We start from the raw sequence: 23,551 nt of genomic DNA on the forward strand, positions 1-23,551 counted from the left end.
CTAGGCCACTGCTGGAAGTTAATCAAAGTGATTATCTTCAAAACCCGGAGTTACGTACCTTAAAAGAGTTGAATGGCAATGGCTGTTCCTACTGATATCTCTTTAAATAGGTCTGCAAGAATCCCTGGTAGGTGTGCATGCTCAGCTGCGGAGAGCTTAAAGCAGATAGTTACTTTACTTCCTCAGGAGACCGCCTCACCTCCATCCCCAAGAATTGTCCCACTTGGCCATGAGACATTCAATGCCCGATCTGTTTTACCATCTCTGAATCATAGCTAGGCACCTGACTCAATGTATAATGAAGGCATTTTCTGAGTAAACCGCGACCGAACATCTTGAGAAATACATATAATGCTGTTTTCAAACCACCTTTCAGTAAACGCGGGCGGACCCTGTGATTTTCCGAAACAGGAGTGCTTGTATCTGTATGTTTTGCGACAGGACTTGCATATGTACCTATTTTGAAATCATCGAGAATGACATCTCAATCCCAGGTCTTGCTGGGAACAGGTTCAATTCTTGAAGTTTGACACGGTGCTTGGAGATTGGTCGACTGGTTATTTGCTTAGCTTGGGTGCGTCACCGACCCCGCTCCCATCGGAGGGTCCAGCATCAGTAGTTGTATCTCCCATACATAGTACTGTCAAGGATCTTGCTGCAAACTGTGAAAGGCCCCTGGCTCACGCCATTCGAGAACTGCGGGGGAGGGGCAAACTCGGAATCCGAGCTGAACTTTGAAGCTCCCAGGTCCCCGTACAACGTCGGTTGCAACGACACACACGCGACGCATGATCATGAGAAGCATAGGAATGGTAATTGACGTTGTGTTAATGTATATCCGATTTCAAATCTCAGGCATTCATCTCAAGAGAAAGCGAGGGAGAAACATGATGATGAGACCAAGCTTGGTCAAAAAGACACAACCCCCGGGGAGTCTCGGCGCGCGGGAGTTAACCGGCGTTGTGCTAATGTTAGTTTGCACCCGGGAAAGTGCACAGGCAGCGCTCTGGACCAGTCCATCCTCTGGTCCAGGGAGCGGTGTTAGGGACGGGCATACCCTGAAAAGCATGGATTTCCCCCCTGAAGGCTAGGGGCGGTTAGGGGTGGCCCTGGCGTGAGCGTTAAGGTTTTCCGGGGCTCTCGGCGGGCAACGTGTACAACGACCTTATGACTAATAACATTACCATCACCATTTCCAGGCAAAACCCAAAGAAAACCCGACCTCGACTTGCGCCCAAAACCATCCATCCATTTGCAAATTCAAGCAAACAACAATACGCTCTGCTCAACCCACTATGAAACCGACCTCGCAAAGCCAGCTCCACACGGGCCCCTTCTCATGAGAAGCCTCTTCAATTGACCTAAGTCTTCCATTCCGCACCGCTCCATGAGTCGCAATGGCCGAGCCCACGCCTTCCTCCGCCGCCAAAGAGGCTGCCGCTGCGGCGCCGCGTTTCCACTACATCCAGTATGACAGCGCAAAGGAGAATGAATACGTGCCCGCCATGCGGCAGTTGATATCAAAAGATCTCTCCGAACCCTACAGCATCTACGTCTATCGATATTTTCTCTACCAATGGGGAGATCTGTGTTTCATGGTTGGTCCTGAGAAGGCCCGCGCACTTGTTCCCCAGAAAAGAAAAGAAAAAAAATCCATACACACCGAGAGAAAGCAAGAGGAGCTAACGGTGACTTTGTCAATAATGAAATGATTCCAGGCGATGGACCAGAACGATAACCTAATTGGAGTCGTGGTGTCCAAGCTCGAACCTCACCGCGGCGTTCCATTACGGGGATACATCGCCATGCTCGCCGTGCAAGAAGAATATCGCGGGAGAGGAATCGCGACTAAATTAGTCTGCATGGCCATCGACGCCATGATCGAGCGGAATGCGGACGAAGTGCGTTTCTCAAGAAACTTCCGTCTTTTCTTTTCTTTTCTTTTCTTTTTGTTTTTTTTTTTGTTTCTTTTCTTCCTTTCCCTCCCCCAGTGTCATTGGCTGAGCCCACCCGCTCGCTCGCTCTCCTAACCAAAACTAACGACGCCCTGTAGATCGTTCTCGAAACGGAAACGACAAACACTTCCGCCATGAAACTCTACGAGCGCCTTGGCTTCCTCCGCAGCAAAAAACTACACAGATACTACCTCAACGGCAACTCCGCATTTCGACTGGTCCTTTACTTGAAGGAAGGGGTGAGCATGCTTGATACCTACGGCTGTCCGCATGCGCCGCATCCAGCAGTCGGAGGCGACGATGGGCTGCCCTTGCATGAGGATGGTGAGTACCCCGCAAGGCATATTGTCTGATAAGGATCGACGGCTCCTTTCGCCCGAACAGAACGACAGACAGCGAGCGAAGGAGTGACTTTTCTTCCTCGCTCTTCGAATGTATGGCGAATCCTTGAGACATGCGGCAGTAGGACATACCAAATCTAGGATGTATGTTCAAAGGGGTAACCATATGCGATTGCTTGTTTTGGGAACGGAGTATTTTACTCCATCGAGGTACTATTATATGGACTGAATGCTTGCTTTTCCGGTTGAGCAATATCACAATCCCACAATATCCATAATTTGACAACGAACATTGAGAGACATGCTACCAAGCGACGAGACACTGGAGTTTCACGGCCTGCTCACCACAAACTCATACGATTGAGCCTCGGCGCCTGTTGTGCCTGATGTACACACATACATACATGATACATAATACTGTTGATACAAAAATAAATTGCTTTTCGCCATCCATGCCAAAATAAATGCGCCAAACAAGTGTACATTCAATACTGATAAACATAGGAAACCCCACAAGCGTCCAACCCAATAAGATAAAGTGCTCCTATGACCAAAGGTTATACACACTACACTTCGGACACGCTGATTTCGCACATTAAGTACTCTATAAGTCATAAAAACTATGCTCTTTAAGCAGGTGGATAGCGCGACTCCTTGTCATAAGCATAGTCGACGATCATATGCCTGAATTCCAGATCCGGAAAATCATCATCAGACTTAAGCATATCTTCCAATCCCGAGCGCGCAAGGGCGTCCTCTATTTCCTCCTGGTGCTGCTGCTCCGTTTGTAATACGCGGTCTTTCACCCAGAACTTAGGTTGGATAGGGACAGGAATGGTCTTTTTTCTCTGGAGAAGAACATCCGTAGTGGCCCTCGTCCAGAAGATCTCCCGGTCAATCGCTCGCATCAAGAGATCTGGCAAGGGAATAGAAGGAATATGGGCCGAACCAGACTTCAGGTCCCTCTCGACCAAAATCTTCGCTAGCTCTTCGCGCCACTCCATGGGCGGGCCGTTTTCTGCGTCTGTACACAGATGTTCCACGACTCCCACTTTGGGATTTGACGGATACTGCCCCTCGAGTCTATTGTTCTCCGTTAAAAACTTCGGAACGGGAAGAACTCCAACCACAATCTTTCCGAGGTTTATGAACCACCTTTGCCCGATGGTCAATTCTCGGTCCGGTTCCAACGGCCGGGCAAGAGATCGCATAACCGTTTTCGCAATGCCAACAGTCGCTGAACCTTGAAGACAGGCGTATCTCCAGATCACTCGGCAGAGTGCATAAGACCGGCGTCGAACAGCCAAGAACCAAAGGAGCTGCCAGGTCATCAGGCTTAGTTTTGGCCTGTACAGCTTAACAAACTTCGCAAAGAAATTCACCCCGGCTCTGGCATGCTTCGTATCAACATAGTAGAGAAGGACGTTATTCAACGTGTTCGTATTTAGCTTCAATTGTTTCTCGAAACAATAGCGAAATATTTCGTTGCGTGCTTCCAGGTTTTTTGTCAGGGTAGTTTCCAGTATCATTTTATTGACTGCCAGAGTTGATAACCAATTATCCCCGAATTTCCGCGCCATTCCTGTCAAGAACTCTGATGTGCGTTCTCCATTTTTCAAGGAAGCGCGGAACTTATAACGAATCGTAGCGCTGACTGCATGCCTGATGGCGGTTGGGTGCTTCAATATTCCTCGGTTGTAGATTTCATCAAGGAAATGTGCTTTAAGCTGCTCACTACCTATGGAGTGAATGAAAGCGACCCAGCACCATTCATTCGGACGAATGTGATGATTCTTCATGATGTTGACGTAGGTCTTAAAGAGCTTCATGTTGTAATTCGCAGCAGCAGATCGTAACAATGCGCTGAATGTTCGACTAGTGAAGAAGTCCGAAAAAACTGGAAATAAAGTTCCAATATCCTCGAAGAATTTATGGTGGTGGAGATAGCCTATCACAAGGGTCATTGTTCTAGCAGAAAAAAATTTCCTGTTCTCTGGGTTCTGGCAAAGCCGAAGCAGAATGTTTTTGACGATGATCTCGTGGACGTCTCCATTATCGTAAATTACTCTGTGTGGAGACTTGGTATGCCGGAAGGTGGTTATACTCTCCACATAGTCTGCGAAGGTTCGGATAGTCCAAGACTCTGGCATTGGTATATCATCAACCCGATCAATGGTCTTCTTCGGACGGTTGAAGAGAAGCGAAGGTGACTGCATCCATACACCATGTTTACGTAGAGTGCGTTCAATCTGGCCTTCAACACCGGCTCTCATTCGTCGGGTAGACCATACTGAACGTACGCGTGGGGCTTTGGGCTTATCTGTGAAGCGCACAAACGGTGGAAGAGACGAGCGTTTGGAACCTTCAGGGTATCCCAGTTCGGCCATTATCTGCTTCTCTCCCATCTCGACTGCCTTCGGTGAGCCTAGCAAGCGGACTTTGCGCATAGGTCCATAGTCATCCTCCTTTCTGGGGAGTACATGGACTCGGCAACCGCTTACCACCGAGATATCCCAGGAATTTTCCACATCGTCCCCTCCCAATGTAACGACGGCCTCCTCGGGCAATTCAATGACTTTCTGACTCTCAAATGTCATAAAGGGAGTCTCTGGGGCCTCCTTTGATAAAGCAAAAAGCATATCCGCGACCTCTTGACAAAGCTTGAAATATTGTGGATCAAACGGCTTGTCTACAGCGCGGGCCTTTAGTAGATTTGAAATTCCCAACCAATCTAGTTGCGGAGACGACGTCTTTGACCCTCGAGTGCTAGGATCTCTAGTAGTTGGGGTTGTTGTCCTGGAATATGTGCCAGGAGGTATCGATTGCGGCGACTCCGAACCATACGCTCGTTTCCCAGTAGGATGCTTTCCGCGGGACGCGTTGTCGGCATCATCGAGTTGGAGCGGGGCCATCCCCGAAGCAGCACTCTTTCCACTCATAAACGTCGAGTCTGTGTCTGCTAAAGCGTTGTCGGGAACTCGAGATTTGGGTGTGTGCGCATCCGTATTTGGTGTTCGGGAAGCCAATGCCGCGAATCTGACACCCATCCCTCTCATTGGCGTTTTGGGTCGTAGCCCAACATACTGACCCGACCGCACCCTTCCAGAGACATGTTTGCGCTGCGTCGCGTTTCCGTTCTCTGAAGGATATGATTGTAGCAATAGGTCTTTTCCAACAGTCCGATCCTGGCTTTTTGTCTCGATGCCATTCGACTGAGGTCCGTTTCCTTCGACAGCAAGGGCAAGTAGGTCCGCCTGTTTCGCGAGGGCTAACTCGGGGTCAATATCGATCTCAGGCTTAGGAGTTTTGATAGGCCCGAACTTGTAGCGACGTATTACAACCGGCGATGCTGTCGTCGATACCTCCTCACTACTCGCACTATTAGCTCCCTCGGACATAATCATTGGTTTCTCAGAGTAAGTATTTTTCTCTTTCGTGCGGTACTGGGATTTATCCACAAGCCCGGATCTATAAGACAACCCCCTTCGACTAACATACCTGGCAGGATAGCCACTTGTATTCGCCGATGGCTTTCCCTCCTCATTCCCCGCCGGTGCGCCTCGTGTAACCCGATTGGTGGGTGTAACTCCGCGTGAGCTACGGGTCTCCGACGCCTCTGTTGAGGAAGAGGTGCTCCCAAATCCCGACTCGTGCTGATGGACTGCAAGCTGAGACGAATGCCTCACAGACGTATCGCAATGAAAATCTTTCAACTGGCTCCTGCACAGCAGTTTCGGCCGCCTTTTGGTCCTCAATGCATCGACTGGGAGTGTGGTCAAAGGTTTCCCGTGGGAGCCTTCGAATTGTGACGCAAAAAACCGGGGATAGAGGAAAAGTAAGGGTTCATGGGCGGAGACGGGGAGCTTGTCGGCAACTGCTGCTACTCTGCTTCTCAGGCAGTAGCGACTACCAGACAACATGGAGGGCGAAATTGTTCGCGATTGGGGTTTGACTAGCAGCAAACCTCGAAGTCGCGGAAAAAGTCTCTGGATCTCAACCGTGAGCCTGATCGCAGCTTATGTAATCCACCCTTTTGGGCGTATTATTCCAACGCCGAGTAACCATTTCTTCCGTACGTACGTACGGAGTACTCGTTGATTTCTACTGCAGTGCGGAAGTACAGCTTCATGGCAATAGGTTGTATTTAATTTATGCATCCCCCCAGAAATAATGCAACATCTACGCTAGGGGTGAGAACCACATATTGGCTCTTTTCCCTTTACGGCACCTATCTCTGGGCCGACATCTCCCCAAAATTCGAGGTCGTTATAGCGACGGTAGATAGTGTCGATAGCTCTAACAAGATTATTCCTCCTCCGCCTTGCACTTTCATCACCGGTGACTTCGGATATCTCTTCAACGGCGCTGACGAGGAACTCGACCAGCTGGCGCCGGGAGGTGTGGAAGACAAGCATGGACATTATGTCCAGGATCTGTCAATGAGTCAGACGAATTAGCTCTAGCGAGGAGTGATACGGCTCACTGACCTTTTCTTCCAAATACACTAGCTCTTCATTTCCCATATGCACAAAGGCCTTGACCGCTTCGATCTTTTCTCTATCTAATGTGGCCCTTTTGACAGCCTTCAACAAAATAGCTGGATTTGTAATCTCATCTGGGGATATACGCTCCTCCTGCTCTTGTCGTATTCTGCTCACGTAGCTTGCACTCTCTGGGAGGCTGATACTTGGATCAAGATTTCGAGAGACCGTTCTTGAAGGAAGGAAGTCCTCAAGCGTGGAGTGTGTGTGACTTCGATCATCAGTCGCTAGCCTCTGGAACCCCTTTGGTCCTTTCCTCACTCTTTTCCTCAACCATCGCCTTCGGCGCACGAACGAATGGTACCACGGATGTGTCCCATGCCATGCGAACCTCGACGCGAAAGAGAACGAATACTGCCATCCTTCCTCATCCACATCATACGACATATCGATATACCAGGTCCTCCATGCCCATTCCCAATTGGGATCGGGAGGTTGTGCGTTGGTGATATCCACCGGGCTCATCTCGAAATTCTTCGTCAGCCAGGCGGCGGGGTCCAGATTCAATAGAGATTTTTCCGAATAGTATGGCGTGCCGAAGAAAAACCATCCTCGCTGATTCTCGTAGAGAACATCAACCACGCTATGCGGCTCACCCTCGACATTTATCCACTCCACGTCCAAGTCGACGCCATCCGCTTCGGCGCAGCTGCTCTTGGTGCTCGCACGATTGATCGACAAGCTGCGTTCTGGTTGGGTGGAATCGAGTCTCGATAGAGAGGTTTCCGCGCTCGAACCGGCTTCTTGGTTGTCGTAGCGATCCCTCTGCCATTTGGCATATTTGCGTCTCGCAAGGTTCTCTCTGACCGAGTTCCGGGTAAGTCTCTTGCCCAGGGATCTGCGTTGTTTTATGTTAAGGGAAGGGTGCAGCGAAAGAGTGGTCTCGGGCTCGGCTTCGGGAAGCGTACTATCAACGAGAGTGATGCTCGCGTTGTCTGTCATCGTTTCAATTCCAAGGATGTGGTGTGCTATCTCGCAGTTTGAGCAGTCATCGTGCAGCGTGGGATTGGATCATCCACCTCCAGCCATGCACGGCAGGAAGATTCAGTCAAGCCAGAACACATGACGAGAGGGCGTCTGGAATTGAGATAAAAAAAAAAAGAAGAAGAAGAAGAAAAGAGAGAGAGAGCGCAGCTGTGCCACTCTGCGGCGTCGGAGAGCGGCCAGCGCCACCCAGACCAGGAAGGGAAGGAGCAGCAGGCCGTATGACATAATTTGCCCATCCCACGCGACCCACAGCCGCGCTAAGCCCAATCGGGCTGATCCGTTTGTCGCGAGAACCTTGCGGCGACCCGGAGGGAGGGCTGCAGACAGATAGACAGACAGACAGATAACCCCGTCTAGGATCCCTCGAGAGCACTGCGGGACAGCCATTGATATCCAACTGCCTTTGTCTCCTCATTACTAAGACCATGCAAGCCCCCCACCACCGCAAAATCGAGCTCCAATCCACCGCCGACCTCGCCTACCTCTACACCAACGCCCTCAATCTCTCCCGCCAAAAGCTCGACCTTCACTTCCCCCCCTCGGCCAACAATGATTCCGACGACCCCATGAAAGCGCGAGTGCGCGGACTCGTCGACGAATTCATCGCAAAGACATTCACTTCCGCCATCCCCTCCATCAGCATCAACGGACTCGACACGTCCGCCGCCGGGAAAAAGGGAATAGAGCTCGCCGATCTCCTCTCCATGCGCGAACAGGTCGAATACGAACCGTACGACTCGCAGCTGGCGGCCCGTGTCACAAGCCTCTACGCGCAGCTGGAGTCTCTCACAACGACGGTGGCCCAGATGCGCAGGGATGCGCCCGTCAAAGCGGCGAAGAAGTATGCGAAAATGCTACGGGATGCGCTAGAGGAGGATGACAAGCAAGTCGCCGGTGACGGCGCAGATGCCGATTACAAATTGTATGGAGGCGAGGACTTGGACTCCAAGGATGCAGCGTCCCTGGATTGGGCGCAGATCCAGCAGCATCGACCCGAGTGGATCCTGGACGTACCGTTTGGCAGCCAGCGGGAGCGGGAGAGGTGGTGTGACGGTGAGATTGGCGAGGTCTACGCCGATGGATTGAAGACGCTGGTCCGATTACAAGGTGAAGCCACTTTGGGCAAGGATGACAGTGACAGTGAGGATGGAAACGGGCACAGCAGTAAGGGTCTCGCTGCGACTGTAGGGAAGGTCGAAAGGGCGAGGCAGGCTGCAGAGGTTGTTGAGAAGATGTGATTTGTCCTTATTGCCTTTGGATTCTCCATAATGGCTTCGGAAATGTGTTTCGTGAAATGTTGGCGTGGCTGGAACAGGTGTCATTGGCGTTAATGGAGTCCCGGGATTTACATTTGGCCGAGCGTGTATGAAGGCTAAAGACGAATGATGATGAGAGAGGTCATACATATACCCCCCCCCCCCCCCACAATATATGAACTGCAATTAAAGAAAATATTACGATGCACTTATATATAACGGTGATAGAGCAACGGAGAAATCTCCCACCATTCACATCTAAACTATATTAGCACAACCAAATGTGCTTCTTGCGGTGAGAGCAGCCAAGGAAAAAAGGTAGTAAGGGGGAGAAAGAGTATTCTATCTATATTGCAAGGCCCAACCCTTTTTCTTTTTTTTTTTAAATTTCCTTCATCCTCTCCTGGTATAATGTAGTCAACCAAATGGCATTTGGGCGCTGAAGAAACTAAACTCCAATCGAATGATGCTCGCCTCACATTCCCTACGCCGAGATCTGATCTTTCTGCGCCGGAGCCGAAGTAGTCTCCGCGGGTGCAGCGGCAGCTTTCTCCTTGTCGGCATCTTCCTTTTTCTCCTCCTCTCCCTCCGCCTTTCCTTCTTCCTTCTTCTCGCCCTCCTCACCCTTGTCGTCCTTCTTTGCCCATTTTGGCGGCTTAGCCCACTCCGACTCTTGCCAGGGCCCCATGTCACTGAACGGACATCCACCAGGACACTCGCACTGTCCACCAAACTGCTTCGGCAGATTCTCTGCGGGGACCTGTGCCAGCAACTCCTTCTCATATCCAGAACCTAGAACGTTGATCTTGCTGACAGTCACGGGGTCCAGGAAGCCCTTGACGACGCTGAAAACGGTGCTGAATCCCCAGGGGGCATTGATGATGTACAGCTTTCCTAGACGCTCAGGGTAGTAGTTCTGCGAGATGGCGGAGGCCTGTTTGATGTAGCCGAAGACGGAGGCCGCGTTGGAGATCCCGACGCCCTTGAGGTCCATGATCGTGCAGCAGGTTTCGAGAAGATGACCTGATTTGCGTGCACAGGCGGGGAGGCGGGGATCAGCGAGCTTTTCGTACTCGCAAACCAGACTTTTGAGCATGCGTTCGCTGGTGGTGATCTTGTACATGGCTGTGAGGTCGATTTTGCCAAGCTGTTCGATGTAGACGGGTCGTCCATCCTGTGTAGGGGGTTCCAGAACTGTTAGCAGAGTGTATGCGTTCGGTCGCCAACTCCCTATAGGGGGCCCCGGAGAATAATAAACCTACCTTGTCCGTCTTATGATAGTATTGGGGGTAGTACTCAAACACCTGCTCCTTTTCCGTATAATGGAAATCTGTCACCAGCGAATCTGTTCCAAAATCTCTTCTCCATTGCTCGCAGGCGACGAACCTAAACAGCACATATCCAGGTCAACAACAATAACGGAAAGCACCAGATCCTAGAAAAATTCCCAAAAGAAATTCCTGGCCAAGGACAAGAAGAGGAAAAAGAGGGAAAAAACAAGAAAAAAAGAAAAAAAGAAAAAAAAAGAAAAACTCACATAGTCTTCGCAGCCTCTACATTAAACTTCCTCGCTCTGAGAAACCTCAGTAAGGTCAAGGTATCCAGGCGATCAGTGTACCCCAGAGCCTCCAGCATCATCCTCAGCTGAGCAACCTGCGCATCCTGCTCCGGCGTCGTGTGGCCTGGGTGCCCGGATTGCGCTACAGGAGCCGTGGTGGGAAAATCATAATCGTCGTACTTGGGATCAAGCTTAAGAGGATTCGTAGGTTTAGCCGGGGGTGTAGTCGACATGATTAATGGGATTATTATGAGGGGAATGTGCGTTGTGTGCGTGAGAGAGAGAGAGAGAGAGAGAGAGAGAATTTTGGTCTCAAGCTGCTGTAGGCTCCAAGAAACCCGAAAAACGGTTGAAGACGGTCTCTTTCTTTGTATTGTTCTCGAGAATGAGAAAACAGTACACAGACCGAGCGATGAGTTTGACAGCTGAGTTTTGAGAGCTGAGTTTTCGAGGACGAATCGGCGGGAGGGCGGGCAGGCAAGGGGGCGGCGGGGCGGTGATCGTGGAGGGTTCCTGTTGCTGGGATCTGGGCGTGGGTCCGTGGGCAGTTGCTATGCGAAAGGAGGTTCGTTGAAGATCGCTAAGCTGGAGTATCCTTTTGTCCCCTTTGACATGAACTAAACTTAGGGTTAGCCGAGCCTAGTCTCCTGTCGGGGCTTTGGGACCGAGAATTTGGCTCGAGCAATCGTCAAGCGGTGAAAAGACGCTGTGGCGCCAAAGTTGGTTCTTCTGAAGGGCGGATGGAGTTCCGGGAGGGGCAATTCCAACGTCTGGAAAACTCTACCCAGACACAGATTCCCCTGCCGGCGAAAAAGGGCTTCCAAAAGCTCAGTTATTCCTAAAATATGGCTATATAAGAAGTCCAATGCCAGCTCAGAGAAGTGGTAATCATCAACTGATCTTCGTCTCAGCTTGACATCCTCATCTGGCCGCGACCCACCACCGTATCGTTATGAGATGGGATAACGAATGACATACAAAATCCCCACATGCGTTTCCCCCCTTTTTCGCCGTCCAGACGGTGAGCCACGGTCAGCTTCCCCTGACTCGGCAGCTTGGAGCTTAACCAAAATGACTTCAGGCAATTAATTCAGGAGTTCTCCCTGCCAGATCCAAACCGTGCTTGAGTCTCACCCCTCGAGGGCAAGGCGTCTACTCCGCATGCACGGAAGCATCGTCGGAGGTGAAAATTGGACGTACAGGTCATCTGTCTATCTCACCGCGCAGGAATGGACGGTTGTAACGGCCCCCCCCCATCGAGGAACGTAATGGGCACGTTACCCTTAGCCTCGTGGAAAAGAGTAGTTGCAGAAAAGGAACTAGAAAACACGGCATTTCTGTCCCTGTCGCGCATCGAGGATCGAGCCGTCTTCAATTAAACCATGGCTCTCAATCCTACGAATGCCGGCCACACTTTGCCGTCAACAACCTGTCTCCCGGCCATCTGGACGCATTTTCCCAAAACCCTCGATCGTATCATTTCATCCGACCTCGGAGGACATGCCTTCGTGCAAATTGTCAATGGCAAACTGGCGCCCATGATTGATTTTGATCTTAAAGATGGTCGCAGCCGCTTCTCTTCCAATTATTATCTCTGGACCACCTGAAGAAGCCATGGAAATGGCCAAATGTTTTCAAGACGGCTTCTGAGCAGATGCACTTGAGGTTGATTTTCATATCAGTTTCGTAAAGGTGTTGAGAGAGGAGGTGTAAGAAAGAATCTATAGGCTCTTTAGTGTAGCTAACGCTGCTTCGAGAAGCCCACATAGCTGAGGCCTTTGAAGATATGCAGACAGTCGCCCGGCTATTTATAGAACTTTGTCTGCATCAATGTGTACAAAAAAGAAAAGAAAAGAGAAAAGTGATAACTAGCCAATCCAAGAGAGTGTACCCTCCAACAGCTACCTCCGGGGAGCATGTGTGCATGTCGACGCTGTGTGCTTATGACCCATTGTTGAGCCTTGACAGATATTTCTTCCTGTTGCTGTCATACCAACAGTAGTACAGTTATCCAGGTGAAATGAACTTGCCATCTCTGACAGATACAGCTGAGCCAAGCAAGGTCCAGTTTATATACATGACTCCCACGGGTGAAACTAACTCCAACTTGAAGGTCTTAACATGAATCACAGAGCCATTCAAAAATAAAACTGTGTTATTAAAGGGAGGTTACTCTGGTGCTAGTCATTAACCTAGCCAACAGTACAAATATATTGGAATTAACTACCATCTTCATGAAGCTAAATGCGAAGGCCAGCCACAAATATCACAGCGGCTCAAAAGTAATTATTATGTCCCAATAGACCCCTATGATAAGTACATACATACATAACAAGAGTTGCAGAGAGATCGCTTTCTCATCTGCACCATCACTACATCAAAAACCAGTGTGAGATGAAAAAGCACCCGCTCAGAAGCAACCAAGTAACGTCAGAAGGCAATAATCAGTGTAGCCCGGGCGGGTTGGGGGGGTGTCATTCAGAGGAATTTTTTTGCAGATAAAAAAACACACAAAAACACGAAAGACAAAAAAAAAAAAAAAAAAAAAACACAGGGAGGGGAATCTGATAAGCACAATACGGTGAATTAATATAACAAGAAAGAAAAGAAATAAAAGGAAAGGAGTCAATCAAACAGCATCGGGGGCGCAAGAGGAGGGGCGGGACGTCGACTCAATCATATCAAATTCAAAACCGACACGCAAAGAACAAATATGACCACCATCTGCAGCCCTCCTCTCCCCTCCCCGGCCAGCGGTTGGGGGCGGGAGAAGCAGCAACTCATGGTCTCCATTAGCAGACACAAGGGGAGGATAAAAGTCACTATCGGATGGATTACAGCATTAGATTTTTTTTTTTCTGCTCTTTTCCCCTTTCTCTCAGCCAGTGAGTCGGGGGTAGAGTGCGTCATCCGGATGGGATGCGGGTAGGCAGAATAGTCAAGCATAAAAATAATACGGGGCATGACTTGAGAGGGTGGAAGGGGAAACAAAAACAGTTAAAACGGGGAATTTGAGGAAGATGCGTTCGCCTTTCCCAAGTAGTGATGTGTATGCAAACGTGCGAAATTTTTCGTAGGGTAAAATAGAAGCGGGCTTCAATCGGGGCCTCATATCTTCCGATAGACTGTCCGTACCGTCGACAACACAAAGCGCTTAAAGCCTGCTCCTTTTATTCATTTTTGGCTTCCTCGTTTTACCAGCCTTTCTTTCGAGCAAAGCGTTTGTTCAGCAGCGCCAACACCCTGGAGACATTGAACTGAACGTATTCCAAGTCCAGATCTTCTTGGTTATCCTTCTGCATCTCCAGCAGATCATCAAGTTTCAAGTCAAGCTCCAAGAGACCACGCGCACGTCCTGAAGAGGGGGTAAAGTATAAGTGAGTAAATCCATCAACTCAAGACAAACCAAGAAAAAAAGGGACAGTTTGAGGCAGGGGAGAGTTACTAACCTTTATAATGCAAGCTAATAACAAACGTCCCCGGCAACGGACTCTTGAACATAAAATATATATTAGCCCTTCGGTTCTCGGGAACATTACTCTTTCGAATAACCCCTTCCTTCTCCAGCTGCTGATGTGTGAACTTATACGGCCCCAGCTCCTGATGTTTCTGCTGCTTCCTCTGCTTCCCCTCCGACTGACTGCGCACATTATGCAGATACGACTTATAAGTCTCCAGCTGCATGACCAGGTACGTATTATGGTCGCGAATCGTCCGATACACCTCGTCCAGCTTCCTGGTTTCCTCGATAACCTTCTCCTTCAACGAGCCCAGGTGGACGAGCTCCTGCTCGACTTCGTTCCGAAGCAGGCTAAAGTCATCAGACTTATCGATGACACCGAGTTCTTGAAGCGAGCTCAACAGCTCCATCGTACGAATCCCCTTGCGCACCATGACAGCGTCGTTCTTCAGCGTCGCAGCAGCCTCAGCGATCCGATCTAATCGAAGCGGGCGGCGCGTAACAGCCGAATTTGGCGGCAGTGAACGTAGGATCTGAACGAATGTGGACTTGGCTTCCATGAAATATATCTCTTCTTGGGTGATATCCAACGCCGAGGTTAAGTCGTCGATCGGGGTTTCCCACTTGCTAAACAGCGGTAGATTTATGACTCGGTTCTCCTTGCGCGGTAATTGGGGCGGAGATGGACCGAGTTCCTGTAGTAAGACGTGAAGATGCGAGTGTTGGTCGGAGGCCAGGGCGGCACTGTGTTTATCAAGGAGGGCATGAGTGGCGTAAACTTCGTTTAGAGTGATCTGCAACTCGAGATCGCGCTTGGAGAGGGCAACGTAATTATCCATTTCCAAACTTTCATAAAAGTCTTGAACCTCGCAGAGATCCAGCAGGAATTTGTTGACCCGTTCTTTATTCTGATGGATGAACGGCTGTAGTTTGGCCATGTATGGCTCTTTCGCGTAAGATGGCTTGTTCGCGATGTTCTGCAACATCTTCGCGATAAGCGTCAATGTACGCCGCGGCTTCTCGGCGGGCGTTCCGTCGATAAGCATGTAGGATCGAGGAGTAACAATAGCGGGGTTGATGAATCGCAAAAAGAAGAACCCTCCAATCAGGGTGCAGATCGTATGATCTTGCGCATCAGGGTATTTCCGTCTCGAAAGACTCCTGATCTGCTTGCAAATCCAACGGATACCGTACGGGGTCTCCTCGAGTCCCTCGATGATCGTGCCAAGGAAAGCATTGGCGATGTCGCTCAGCATTTTTAGACGCGGCGCGATAATCGCCTGGACCTGTTCGTTTGCAGCAGCGACTTCTGCCGTCACCGACTTTGGCAGATAGTCTGGCAAGGATCCTGTATTTTCTTCGATTTGTTTCACCATTGTTTCGTAAACTTTCAGTGGGTTGATCTCAAGATCCACGTCCTTCAATTCAATAAGAGAGTTGATTTGATCTGCAAGGACCTGCTTCAAATAAGCTTGTCCGGGGCCTCTTCGGGTGTACGTTGTCATCATCCGAGACACCGGAGTGTTCTGACGTAGAAGGGAAGAGTATTCAGGGGTGTTGTCGAATTGATATGTGAGGACGGATTGGAACATGGTCAGTAAGAGATGCTCTTCTCGGCTTTCGTATTGGTTACCGTAGATAGTGAACATGACGGTTTGAAGCAGCGAGTCGATCTCAGCCATCGAAACCAGTCTGCAAAGGTGTGCGATATGACGCGGTTCGGACTGTAAGAGGAATAAGAGATTTCCATATTTCTGCGTTTTATCGTCGTTCGGGAAGACACCCTCTTGGAGTTCGGCTGAATCGTCGAGGTGGCTAGCGACTTCGTTTTGCTGGTAGTAAATAACGAGTCAGTTGCGATAATACTGGAAAAAAAGAAAAATAAAATAAAAGAAAAGAAAAGAAAAGAAAAGAAAAGAAAAGAAAAGGAAAAAAAAAAGGCTCGACGTATATAAGCGGAGAAAAAAGACATACTTCTTCTAACGCCATGCGGTTCTGAATCAAAAGCGCAATTCTCGAATCCAAATATCGCACGTCTTTCTCAAGCACGAAGTTCTTCTTCGACTGCGACGATATCTTCAACTTCAATTCCCTCAGAGCTTTCTGCGCTATACACCGAGACAAAAGATAAAACCGTCAGCAAAAAGCTCGGCCGGATGTGAGAGATTGGGTGTTGGGTTCTCGTCAAACCTTTTGCCAGCTCATCTGATATCTCAAGATCCTTATCCTTTGCCGACATGGACAGATACAGGGCCGTGACGGACATCCGCTTGGACTGTCGCATAGAGCGGGCATCGTGCGAAGACATGGTGTTTTGTCTGGTCATGGGCTGGAATGAAGAGGATGAAGACGTAGACGCCCTCGACGCCCGCGAGGCTGGCTGGAGCATTGTTGCGACTGACATGGCTGCGGTGTTGCTTCCTTTATTTTCCTTCTTTTTCTTTTTCTTTTTTTTTATTATTCCCGGCAAAATAAATCGATAAACGAAGGCCAAAAAGAAAGCAAAGGGTATATTCCGAACGCTATTCAACAAACAGCAGCTTTCCTTTTCTTTTTTCCGAAAAAAAATGAGGAAAAAGAAAAAAAGCCAATAGATGCAAAAGGAGCGAAGTCGTTAAACGAAGGACGACGGCACAGTACAATCACCAATGCTCGACAAGACGGTCACCACTCACACGACCCTATAAAAGTTCCCGAGCAAGCGATGGCAACTGTTAGCAAAAAAGAACATCACGGCGAGCGCCAATGGTAGTTGAACCCACATATTATTATGCATTCCCGTCGGAGAAGATCACCATTGGAGCGCCAAAAAAAAAAAAAAAAGAAAAGAAAAGAAAAGAAAAGCCACTGTAACTGGGGCGATCAGAGGCGAGCTGGCTTATATGGACACGCGGGGTGGGAATTGGCGCCGTTGGTTTGCGAGAAGCGCGTTGGTTTGCTAGCCCCTCTCCGCTCGTGAGTATGTAAGGATGTATGTATGTACGTGGTCCCGGTATCTGGTATTATCGGAAGCGGAATGGCTTCGAACCCAGGTCAGGACAGGGGTGGAGGAGAGAGTGTGTGAGAGTGACAGTGGGAGATTGGAGAGAGAGAGAGAGAGAGGGAGAGTCTCTGGGAGAGGAAGAGAGTGGATGCCAAGAGGATATAGTGTAGGATGTCGAACCGAGACAAGGAGACCTGTCAGGGATCGTGAAGTCGGGGGAACGGGCGCAAGATTCCGCTCGGTGATGGCAGGGCAAGGAAGACAAGGTCGCGCAACTATTAATGTGGGACAGGTTGCTGGCTAATGTGGTGACGAGGGCGGTTTTGCGTTGTTGAAGTTTTGACACGCAGGTGGAATTGCCAATTAACGCAAAAGAGACTTGGGAGGACGCATGAAACAAGAGCGGGAACAAAGAATTAAAAAAAAAAAAAAAGAAAATAAGTGCAGGAAAGGATGAAGGACGATCAGGTCGGTGGTGGGCGAAGGCAGAGAGGAGGACGTAGTGGTGGTGGTGGGTGGTGGGATGCAAGGGCTGAATGACGGCAGAGAGAATTACAGTGCAGTGATTGAGAGACCAGACGAGAGCAGCAGATGGGCTGGGCGGCGCGTGCTGGTCAGTGATGGCCGGTGACAATGATGAAAAAGAAAAAAAAAAAAAAACCTGTGAAGACAGTGATGAGGATAATTGTCGACAAGTACTCTGTACTGATGGCTGTGAACACAGAAACAAAAAAAAAAAAAAAAAAGAAAAGAGGGGAACCTGAAGCAGTTAAGTTCGTGAGAGCAGGGCCCCCGTCACGCTTGGGTCTGTTAGTTCGTGGGTGGGAGTTGCGAGATGGAGGCGAAAGGGCGGTTTTGGCGCCAACGATGATGCTTGAAAGGGGGCACCGAGCCTGTTCGAGGATGGAGGAGTTTGTGCGGCTAACTTTCGAGTTAAATATGGGTTACAGGTTCGAACAGCCGCCCATCCCGTCCGTCCACGACCCGGTTCCTGATCCCTAATCTACGGAGTCCATACATACATAGATACTAAGACTCGACGACGCCTCCGATGAGAGGATGATTCTGTAATATCTCTCTGCATCGAATTGGACTGACTAGAAGTGTATGTAGGGGGAGTTCCTGGAGACCCTTCCCTTTGCGACCGGGCCGGGGGCCAATTTGATCCGCACGCAGGCCGAGCACGGTCCAGCAGCTCAACCAGAGGATTTCTCGGGTGAATAATTAACTAGCTAATTCAAGAGAGTGAGGAATCTTCCTCCACAGGGCTGCCTGGTGGGAGTTCCTTCGTCATCTACGCGAACGCTGACGAACCTTTTTTTTCTTTTTTTCTTTTTTTTTTTTTTGGAGCGACCGGCCGGTTTATGCCACGCACGGGAGTCAGTTAACCAACTACACCACCTTGGCGGAAGGCAAACCATGGTAGCTCCGGTGTTGGAGATGATTCGACACCTTTTCTGCCAGACCCGATCCAGCTAGCGAGAGGCAGCATGTGCAGCAGTCGTGTGGAGGGGAAGAAAAAAGAAAAGAAGAGCACTCTTTGTTTTATTTCCCTGGACTTTGCGGAGTAACGAGACCAGACTAGCCTAAGCTAAGCAAAGCTAAGTTGCACTGGGGGCAGATGAGCAGCCAGTTAGGTCGGCCGGTGTGGTTTGAATTAGCGGGGGATTTGCCAGCCCCCTGAGAACTTGAGAGTCAAAAAACGAGGAGAACAGCCGAGCAAGCGAGTGCGAGAGTGAGAGTGAGCTGGGGTTTGGGGGGTCCATCATATCAGTCTCAATATAATTACTGAATAACAACACTCACGACAACTTTCATAGTTATATATATATAAAGAGGTACAATGGTCTTGGTAACTGCCTGTCGGGGGATTGTTCAGTTAATGCTGCTGTTGCTTCAGTCAGTCAGTCAGTCTAAGTTCGCGCGGCAGGAAAGGGCGTTCTGTGGTGACGGACATACATACGACTTGTTGTGGGTAAGTTCCTGCCCTGCATATCTTTGTTCGCCAAGCAAACATTTTCTCAATGGGATTTGAAGGAAGGTACGAAGGGAAGAGGGAGAGGGGGGTTTTGAGCTTAACTAGTTCCGAGTTAGTTAGTTAATTTATGTATGTTCGGAGGGGGAGGTCGTTATTTAGTTACATGGAAGGAGTGGGTGGGTGTGGGTTGAGGGTTACTGTATTAGTTCCCTTTCCCAGGTCATGCGGGAGTTGTTGCCAACTTTTGAAACACTCCCTGCAGCCGTCGATTGCCGAGTCAGGTAGGAACTGGAGAGAGACCTATTCAGGAAGGCATAGTTATACTCTATCTGGCGTCATGCCTCTTGTTACTGTTTACTATACTTATATACATATATATATATATATGACTTTGTGTGTGTGTTTGTGTGTTTACGACGCGCAGGCTAATCTTCGCCGGTCATCCATGGCTGAAACCCCAACACGAACAGCTGGACTTCAAGTCATCCGGGAACTCCGCAACTAAATGGTCACCGCGTAAGGAGGAGGACGAGAAGGTAGGCGGTTTCTGGTTACCTGCAGCAGGTCCACGACCTTCCAGCGTTCGTTGTGCATAACGCTACGGAGCATTTCTCCACCCGCCAAAGCAACAGCCTCCTCCTCCTTCAGAAGAGCAGCCCGGTAGAATTCGTGCTCCGTATACTCCGTAGATCACCAAAATGCCAAATCACCACAGCAGCACCGCCCACAGCTCCTTGAGACCCTGGCAGACACCGTCCTTATTCTTCATTCTTGCATAACTATAGCATATTAATAAGACTTAGCATCAATGGCCAGTGTGGAACCCACGCACTGTTATGAAAAGAGGAGGAAGAAGAAAAAAGAGAACAAAAAAAAAAAAAGAAAGGGCCAAAGCCCTCCCCAGCGCTGATCACCCGCCCCAAATCCTCCGTTCAATGCACGTAAACAAAACCCTCCCCCCCAAAAAAGTCCACTTCTCCCCTTAGCACGCCGGTACCTGCATTGGTCCACCTTCATCTGTCGATATCTGCTCTTCCCGGCCTTCCGCCCCATGCATGCACTCTTACGGAGAACGGAGCACCGACATACACATCCATGGGTACACTCGTATGCAGGTCCTCCCCCCCCCCCCCCCCCCCCCTTTTTTTTTTTAAAAAAAAAATTCTCTTCCTGCACCCCCGGGCGCTTCCTTGGTTGGTTGGTAATTGGCGGTTATGAGATTATGCTGCAGGACCACCAGTCCAGATCCAGCTGACCATCGCAATAATTATTATTATTACAGTGACTATGAAGACTACTAATAATGCATGTGCGAACGCATCCATCATATCTCCGGTACGTAGTAGATCCTCTGTTATGTGCGTACGCAGGGATGGACGGTGTAAAAACCGTCATAAATCGAGAAAAAGAAGAAGGAAAAACAAAAGCAGGTCTTCAGGTCAGATTCAAAACTCGCCTGCGTCCCGTCCTGCAGAAACGTAACGGAGGACACAGACTTATGCACCGACAAGCAATCGCACAACGGTCGCCTTGTGGGTTTTCGGCCGCCTTGGGGGTGCTGGACTCCCGTCTGGACCCCCTGACTATAAAATAAATACATGGATATATTGCTGCGAAAAGAGATTTTATCTTCAAGCACCAGTTCATGTCCCCCTGTGAGCCATGCCTGCGATTTCATTTGCAACGAGTATGTAGGAAATTAAAAAAAAAAAAAAAAAGAAAAAGGCCTCCGTAAAAGCAACTATTTCAAACAAAAACACATCGAGAATTCAAAACATAGCGGACGAATCCCTGGTCATCCCATAAGAGAACATAACTCCCATGCCCATGCCAAATTTTTATTTCCCCTGGTCCTGTCCAGTTTACCAAGGCGCACAAGGCGACGAACAACAACCCTCTTCCCCCTTCCCTTCATCCCCTCCCAAAACACACACTTCCTCCCTCTCCATCTTACTTCTGAAATGTAAACGACTTTCCACCGCCCATATCCTTCTTCGACTTCCTTAACGCCTGCGGTGCATCCAACGCCTTTGCATAGGGATTAAACTGCGGCTTTCGGGGAAGATTACGCACATCCTCCGCCCGCCCTGCCTGAAGCACAGACTCCGCCTTCGCATAATCAAATGGAGCAACAACGTCTTCCGCCGCACTGGTCTTCTGCTTCTTAGATCCAGGGCCAGCGACATCTGGATGTGGTGAGTTCGAGACCGGCGACGGAGCAGGCGAGAGCTCGGTGTCGGGCGGCGCGGCTTTGCGTTTCGGCCCTGCGCCGAATTGCTTGACGGTGAATATCTGATCCGGTGCTAGGCCTGAAGTTCGATCGTCTTCTTTTTCGAATTTTGGAGCTGGAGGTGTGGCTGATGTCTCCATTGCCTCATCTTCTATCCCATGGGCCTCTTCTGAGATATTTATCGGCATCGAAGGCAGCGGTAACGAAAGTGCAAGGGCGTCGGCGGCAGCGAGGGGGGCGTATATAGATGCGTTCGTGGACTCGGTCTGCTCCAACGTGGTACCCCAGAATTGAGAGACAAGCGCCCGCACCGCCTTTGCTGAAGATGCCATGCTAGCTTCCTTCTCAGCACCTGCAGGACTCGGCTCCATAGCTTTAACCCCAGAAACCAACGTCGCCGGACCGGAAGCAAGAACCTCGTGTAGCTCCGGACCGTCTACACCACTTGCCTTGGCGTCTTTGATCACCTTCAGTAGCTCTGACAATCTTTTCCTCAGAGAAGGCGATACAGGAATGGCAAGCTTCAGCAACGCGGCCTGGTCGGATGGCATTCCGTGCGCGATGGCAAAGAGAGCTCGCTTCGAGAGAACTGATTGTACCCCTTCATCGTCCGTCCTTGCTGTCTGGTCTCGCCACCGATGCACCGCTTTAAACACCGCCAACTGTTCGCGTTTGAGCAAACTCGGACTCCGCGATAAAACGTCGTACCAACCCCCGGATCCCTGGCCGGTCTCTGCATCATACACAGGCCGCTCGTATCGCTGCAATGCCTCCTCTTTCGACTTGTCCTGAACGTAATCGATCAAGTTCGTATCGGGAGTGGATTTTTCAATAAGTTCATTCCGTAGGTTATCGTAGATGTAGAGAAGATAGTGGGTGTCAGATCGCGCGTAGTCGAACATTCCTGGGAGCAGAGGTCGAAGTCGCCAGTCCGCGGTTTGGTACTGCTTCTCTGCCTCCAAGTTGACAAATTTGTCGAGTAAGAATTTCAAGCTTTTCTTTGGATAGTTGAGAGCAACGGAGGCGTGGTAGGTGTCAAAAAGCCCGACCAGATACAATCCCAAATCTCGCTGCAGCCAAATCACGTCCATCGACGAGCCATGCAAGACCTTCAATATGCGGGGGTCCGCAAAAACCTCGTTCAGAATCTGTAGCTCCTCTCGCCAGGGTAGCAGTGTGTCGACTATCCAGTCCTTTTCACGGGTGCTGATTTGCATCAAACAAACGAGACCATGGTATGAATGCGCATCATGATGTTCGAGATCGACAGCGATTTCCTTTGCTGATTTCAACTCCTCTAGCATCACCTTGACACCCTCTATGGTGTTCACAAACGTCGCGGTTGTTGACTCGAAAGGTTTGTATAGCTGAGGGGTGGAGCTCGAGTATGTAGAAGCGGGGTAATGGCAATCTCTAATCTCATGGGCGTAAGGGTGCTCGCTCCTAAGACAAATGAGATACTTGTTAGCATGAACCTCAGCACGAATTTTCATTATGCGCAGCTTACTGTTCAACGTCACCGTTAGTGCTGGTCTGCTCAGCGACCGGAGGTAGAGGGATGAGCGCATGAGGTTTCTGTCGCAATATTGGTCTAAATGGCGAAGAGGCATGATTGTTTGGACGAGTCTTGAAGGAAAGCTGCGGCTTCGGAATTTTGGATGAAGCAAAGTTGTGAGCACCCGGGAACTGAGCTCTGGACGCTCGTTTGTTGAGTTCTTGACCGCGCTCATCTTGCGACGGACCGAGTTTCTTGATTATCCCAGTAAATTCATCGAGACAAGCATCGGCTTTCTCCAATAGCTCGTCGATAACGTCGACTACTCCTCTCCAGTTTTCGTCCACACCGTCTTCATCTTCGAGTGATGGAGCATTGAGATCGGAGCCGGACGTCGCAAAGCGAAGAATCGAATTTGTCAGGCCAAGAAACCGGGCACTTTGTTCGTCAAGGGAATTCGAGAGACTTGGGTTAACGGATCGCTGAAAGGCAATGTCTTGAGCCAAAAGCTGGGAGGTAGTCTTGGTCGCTTGCACAAGAGCCGCGGTCAATTTCTCCTGAAAAGGAGAAAATTCCGTTGCGAGATCCATCGGTTGGACTCGCAAATAAAAACAAAGGAACAGGCAATTGGGGTGGGCGGGTGGATAGGAGCTGCAAAACAAAAACAAACTGAAGGACTGGTGGTGAAAAAAAAAAGGCGGAGGATACCAGCAACTTTGAGAGATCAAAGATGAACAAACCAAAAGCTGCACCGGGAGGCCTAGGCA

General features: G+C 49.7%; 10 protein-coding genes across 10 annotated transcripts; 5 read left to right on the forward strand and 5 right to left on the reverse strand.

Moving 5' to 3' along the window:
• Window positions 1-1,254: 1,254 nt before the first annotated feature.
• Window positions 1,255-2,757, forward strand: CIMG_01953 (acetyltransferase). Its single transcript, XM_001248181.2, has 3 exons — window positions 1,255-1,598; window positions 1,719-1,901; window positions 2,054-2,757. The coding sequence occupies exons 1-3, from the start codon at window positions 1,398-1,400 to the stop codon at window positions 2,306-2,308; spliced, it is 639 nt and encodes a 212-aa protein (XP_001248182.1). The 5' UTR covers window positions 1,255-1,397; the 3' UTR covers window positions 2,309-2,757.
• A 168-nt stretch (window positions 2,758-2,925) lies between these two features.
• CIMG_01952 (uncharacterized protein) lies at window positions 2,926-6,247 on the reverse strand (the record flags this gene model as incomplete). The annotated part of the gene is made up of 2 exons (XM_001248180.2): window positions 5,795-6,247; window positions 2,926-5,665 (listed from the first exon to the last, which is right to left on the reverse strand). The coding sequence occupies exons 1-2, from the start codon at window positions 6,214-6,216 to the stop codon at window positions 2,926-2,928; spliced, it is 3,162 nt and encodes a 1,053-aa protein (XP_001248181.1). The 5' UTR covers window positions 6,217-6,247.
• A 189-nt stretch (window positions 6,248-6,436) lies between these two features.
• On the reverse strand, window positions 6,437-7,980 carry CIMG_01951 (meiotically up-regulated 65 protein). The gene is made up of 2 exons (XM_001248179.2): window positions 6,784-7,980; window positions 6,437-6,729 (listed from the first exon to the last, which is right to left on the reverse strand). The coding sequence occupies exons 1-2, from the start codon at window positions 7,777-7,779 to the stop codon at window positions 6,481-6,483; spliced, it is 1,245 nt and encodes a 414-aa protein (XP_001248180.1). The 5' UTR covers window positions 7,780-7,980; the 3' UTR covers window positions 6,437-6,480.
• Window positions 7,981-8,210: 230 nt separating this feature from the next.
• CIMG_01950 (kinetochor protein Mis14/NSL1) lies at window positions 8,211-9,062 on the forward strand (the record flags this gene model as incomplete). Its single annotated transcript, XM_001248178.2, has 1 exon — window positions 8,211-9,062. Exon 1 carries the CDS (start codon window positions 8,250-8,252, stop codon window positions 9,060-9,062), a length of 813 nt encoding a protein of 270 aa, XP_001248179.1. The 5' UTR covers window positions 8,211-8,249.
• A 232-nt stretch (window positions 9,063-9,294) lies between these two features.
• CIMG_01949 (SEC14 cytosolic factor) lies at window positions 9,295-11,154 on the reverse strand. Its single transcript, XM_001248177.2, has 3 exons — window positions 10,618-11,154; window positions 10,343-10,466; window positions 9,295-10,254 (listed from the first exon to the last, which is right to left on the reverse strand). The coding sequence occupies exons 1-3, from the start codon at window positions 10,869-10,871 to the stop codon at window positions 9,565-9,567; spliced, it is 1,068 nt and encodes a 355-aa protein (XP_001248178.1). The 5' UTR covers window positions 10,872-11,154; the 3' UTR covers window positions 9,295-9,564.
• A 374-nt stretch (window positions 11,155-11,528) lies between these two features.
• CIMG_01947 (uncharacterized protein) lies at window positions 11,529-12,335 on the forward strand. The gene has a single exon (XM_001248175.2). It carries the CDS (start codon window positions 12,021-12,023, stop codon window positions 12,243-12,245), a length of 225 nt encoding a protein of 74 aa, XP_001248176.1. The 5' UTR covers window positions 11,529-12,020; the 3' UTR covers window positions 12,246-12,335.
• A 1,029-nt stretch (window positions 12,336-13,364) lies between these two features.
• On the reverse strand, window positions 13,365-16,658 carry CIMG_01946 (GTPase activating protein Sar1). The gene is made up of 4 exons (XM_001248174.2): window positions 16,289-16,658; window positions 16,073-16,206; window positions 14,088-15,930; window positions 13,365-13,993 (listed from the first exon to the last, which is right to left on the reverse strand). Exons 1-4 carry the CDS (start codon window positions 16,500-16,502, stop codon window positions 13,833-13,835), a joined length of 2,352 nt encoding a protein of 783 aa, XP_001248175.2. The 5' UTR covers window positions 16,503-16,658; the 3' UTR covers window positions 13,365-13,832.
• A 456-nt stretch (window positions 16,659-17,114) lies between these two features.
• Window positions 17,115-17,385, forward strand: CIMG_01945 (uncharacterized protein; the record flags this gene model as incomplete). The annotated part of the gene is made up of 2 exons (XM_001248173.2): window positions 17,115-17,158; window positions 17,247-17,385. 2 exons carry the CDS (start codon window positions 17,115-17,117, stop codon window positions 17,383-17,385), a joined length of 183 nt encoding a protein of 60 aa, XP_001248174.2.
• A 1,539-nt stretch (window positions 17,386-18,924) lies between these two features.
• On the forward strand, window positions 18,925-19,748 carry CIMG_10843 (uncharacterized protein; the record flags this gene model as incomplete). Its single annotated transcript, XM_012358918.1, has 4 exons — window positions 18,925-19,056; window positions 19,279-19,340; window positions 19,484-19,595; window positions 19,692-19,748. The coding sequence occupies 4 exons, from the start codon at window positions 18,925-18,927 to the stop codon at window positions 19,746-19,748; spliced, it is 363 nt and encodes a 120-aa protein (XP_012214341.1).
• Window positions 19,749-20,478: 730 nt separating this feature from the next.
• CIMG_01943 (exosome component 3'-5' exonuclease) lies at window positions 20,479-23,374 on the reverse strand (the record flags this gene model as incomplete). Its single annotated transcript, XM_001248171.2, has 2 exons — window positions 20,479-22,732; window positions 22,797-23,374. 2 exons carry the CDS (start codon window positions 23,372-23,374, stop codon window positions 21,010-21,012), a joined length of 2,301 nt encoding a protein of 766 aa, XP_001248172.1. The 3' UTR covers window positions 20,479-21,009.
• Window positions 23,375-23,551: the final 177 nt, after the last annotated feature.

Source organism: Coccidioides immitis, assembly GCF_000149335.2.
Source record: "Coccidioides immitis RS genomic scaffold supercont3.1, whole genome shotgun sequence".
Lineage (NCBI taxonomy): Eukaryota > Fungi > Ascomycota > Eurotiomycetes > Onygenales > Onygenaceae > Coccidioides > Coccidioides immitis.

Bases quoted from the DNA above. Each gene is read 5' to 3' on its own strand.
- CIMG_01949 (XM_001248177.2), bottom strand. From the start codon at position 10,871: ATGTCGACTACACCCCCGGCTAAACCTACGAATCCTCTTAAGCTTGAT. The intron at 10,467-10,617 runs GTGAGTTTTTCT...TGTGCTGTTTAG, and splicing joins GTAGAGGCTGCGAAGACTAT to GTTCGTCGCCTGCGAGCAAT. The intron at 10,255-10,342 runs GTAGGTTTATTA...CCCCCTACACAG, and splicing joins ACTATCATAAGACGGACAAG to GATGGACGACCCGTCTACAT.
- CIMG_01947 (XM_001248175.2), top strand. From the start codon at position 12,021: ATGGCTCTCAATCCTACGAATGCCGGCCACACTTTGCCGTCAACAACC.
- CIMG_01953 (XM_001248181.2), top strand. From the start codon at position 1,398: ATGGCCGAGCCCACGCCTTCCTCCGCCGCCAAAGAGGCTGCCGCTGCG. The intron at 1,599-1,718 runs GTTGGTCCTGAG...AAATGATTCCAG, and splicing joins GGGGAGATCTGTGTTTCATG to GCGATGGACCAGAACGATAA. The intron at 1,902-2,053 runs GTGCGTTTCTCA...GACGCCCTGTAG, and splicing joins TCGAGCGGAATGCGGACGAA to ATCGTTCTCGAAACGGAAAC.
- CIMG_01951 (XM_001248179.2), bottom strand. From the start codon at position 7,779: ATGACAGACAACGCGAGCATCACTCTCGTTGATAGTACGCTTCCCGAA. The intron at 6,730-6,783 runs GTCAGTGAGCCG...ACTCATTGACAG, and splicing joins TAGTGTATTTGGAAGAAAAG to ATCCTGGACATAATGTCCAT.
- CIMG_01946 (XM_001248174.2), bottom strand. From the start codon at position 16,502: ATGTCAGTCGCAACAATGCTCCAGCCAGCCTCGCGGGCGTCGAGGGCG. The intron at 15,931-16,072 runs GTATGTCTTTTT...ATTTACTACCAG, and splicing joins ACCGCATGGCGTTAGAAGAA to CAAAACGAAGTCGCTAGCCA. The intron at 13,994-14,087 runs GTTAGTAACTCT...CCCCCTCTTCAG, and splicing joins TATTAGCTTGCATTATAAAG to GACGTGCGCGTGGTCTCTTG.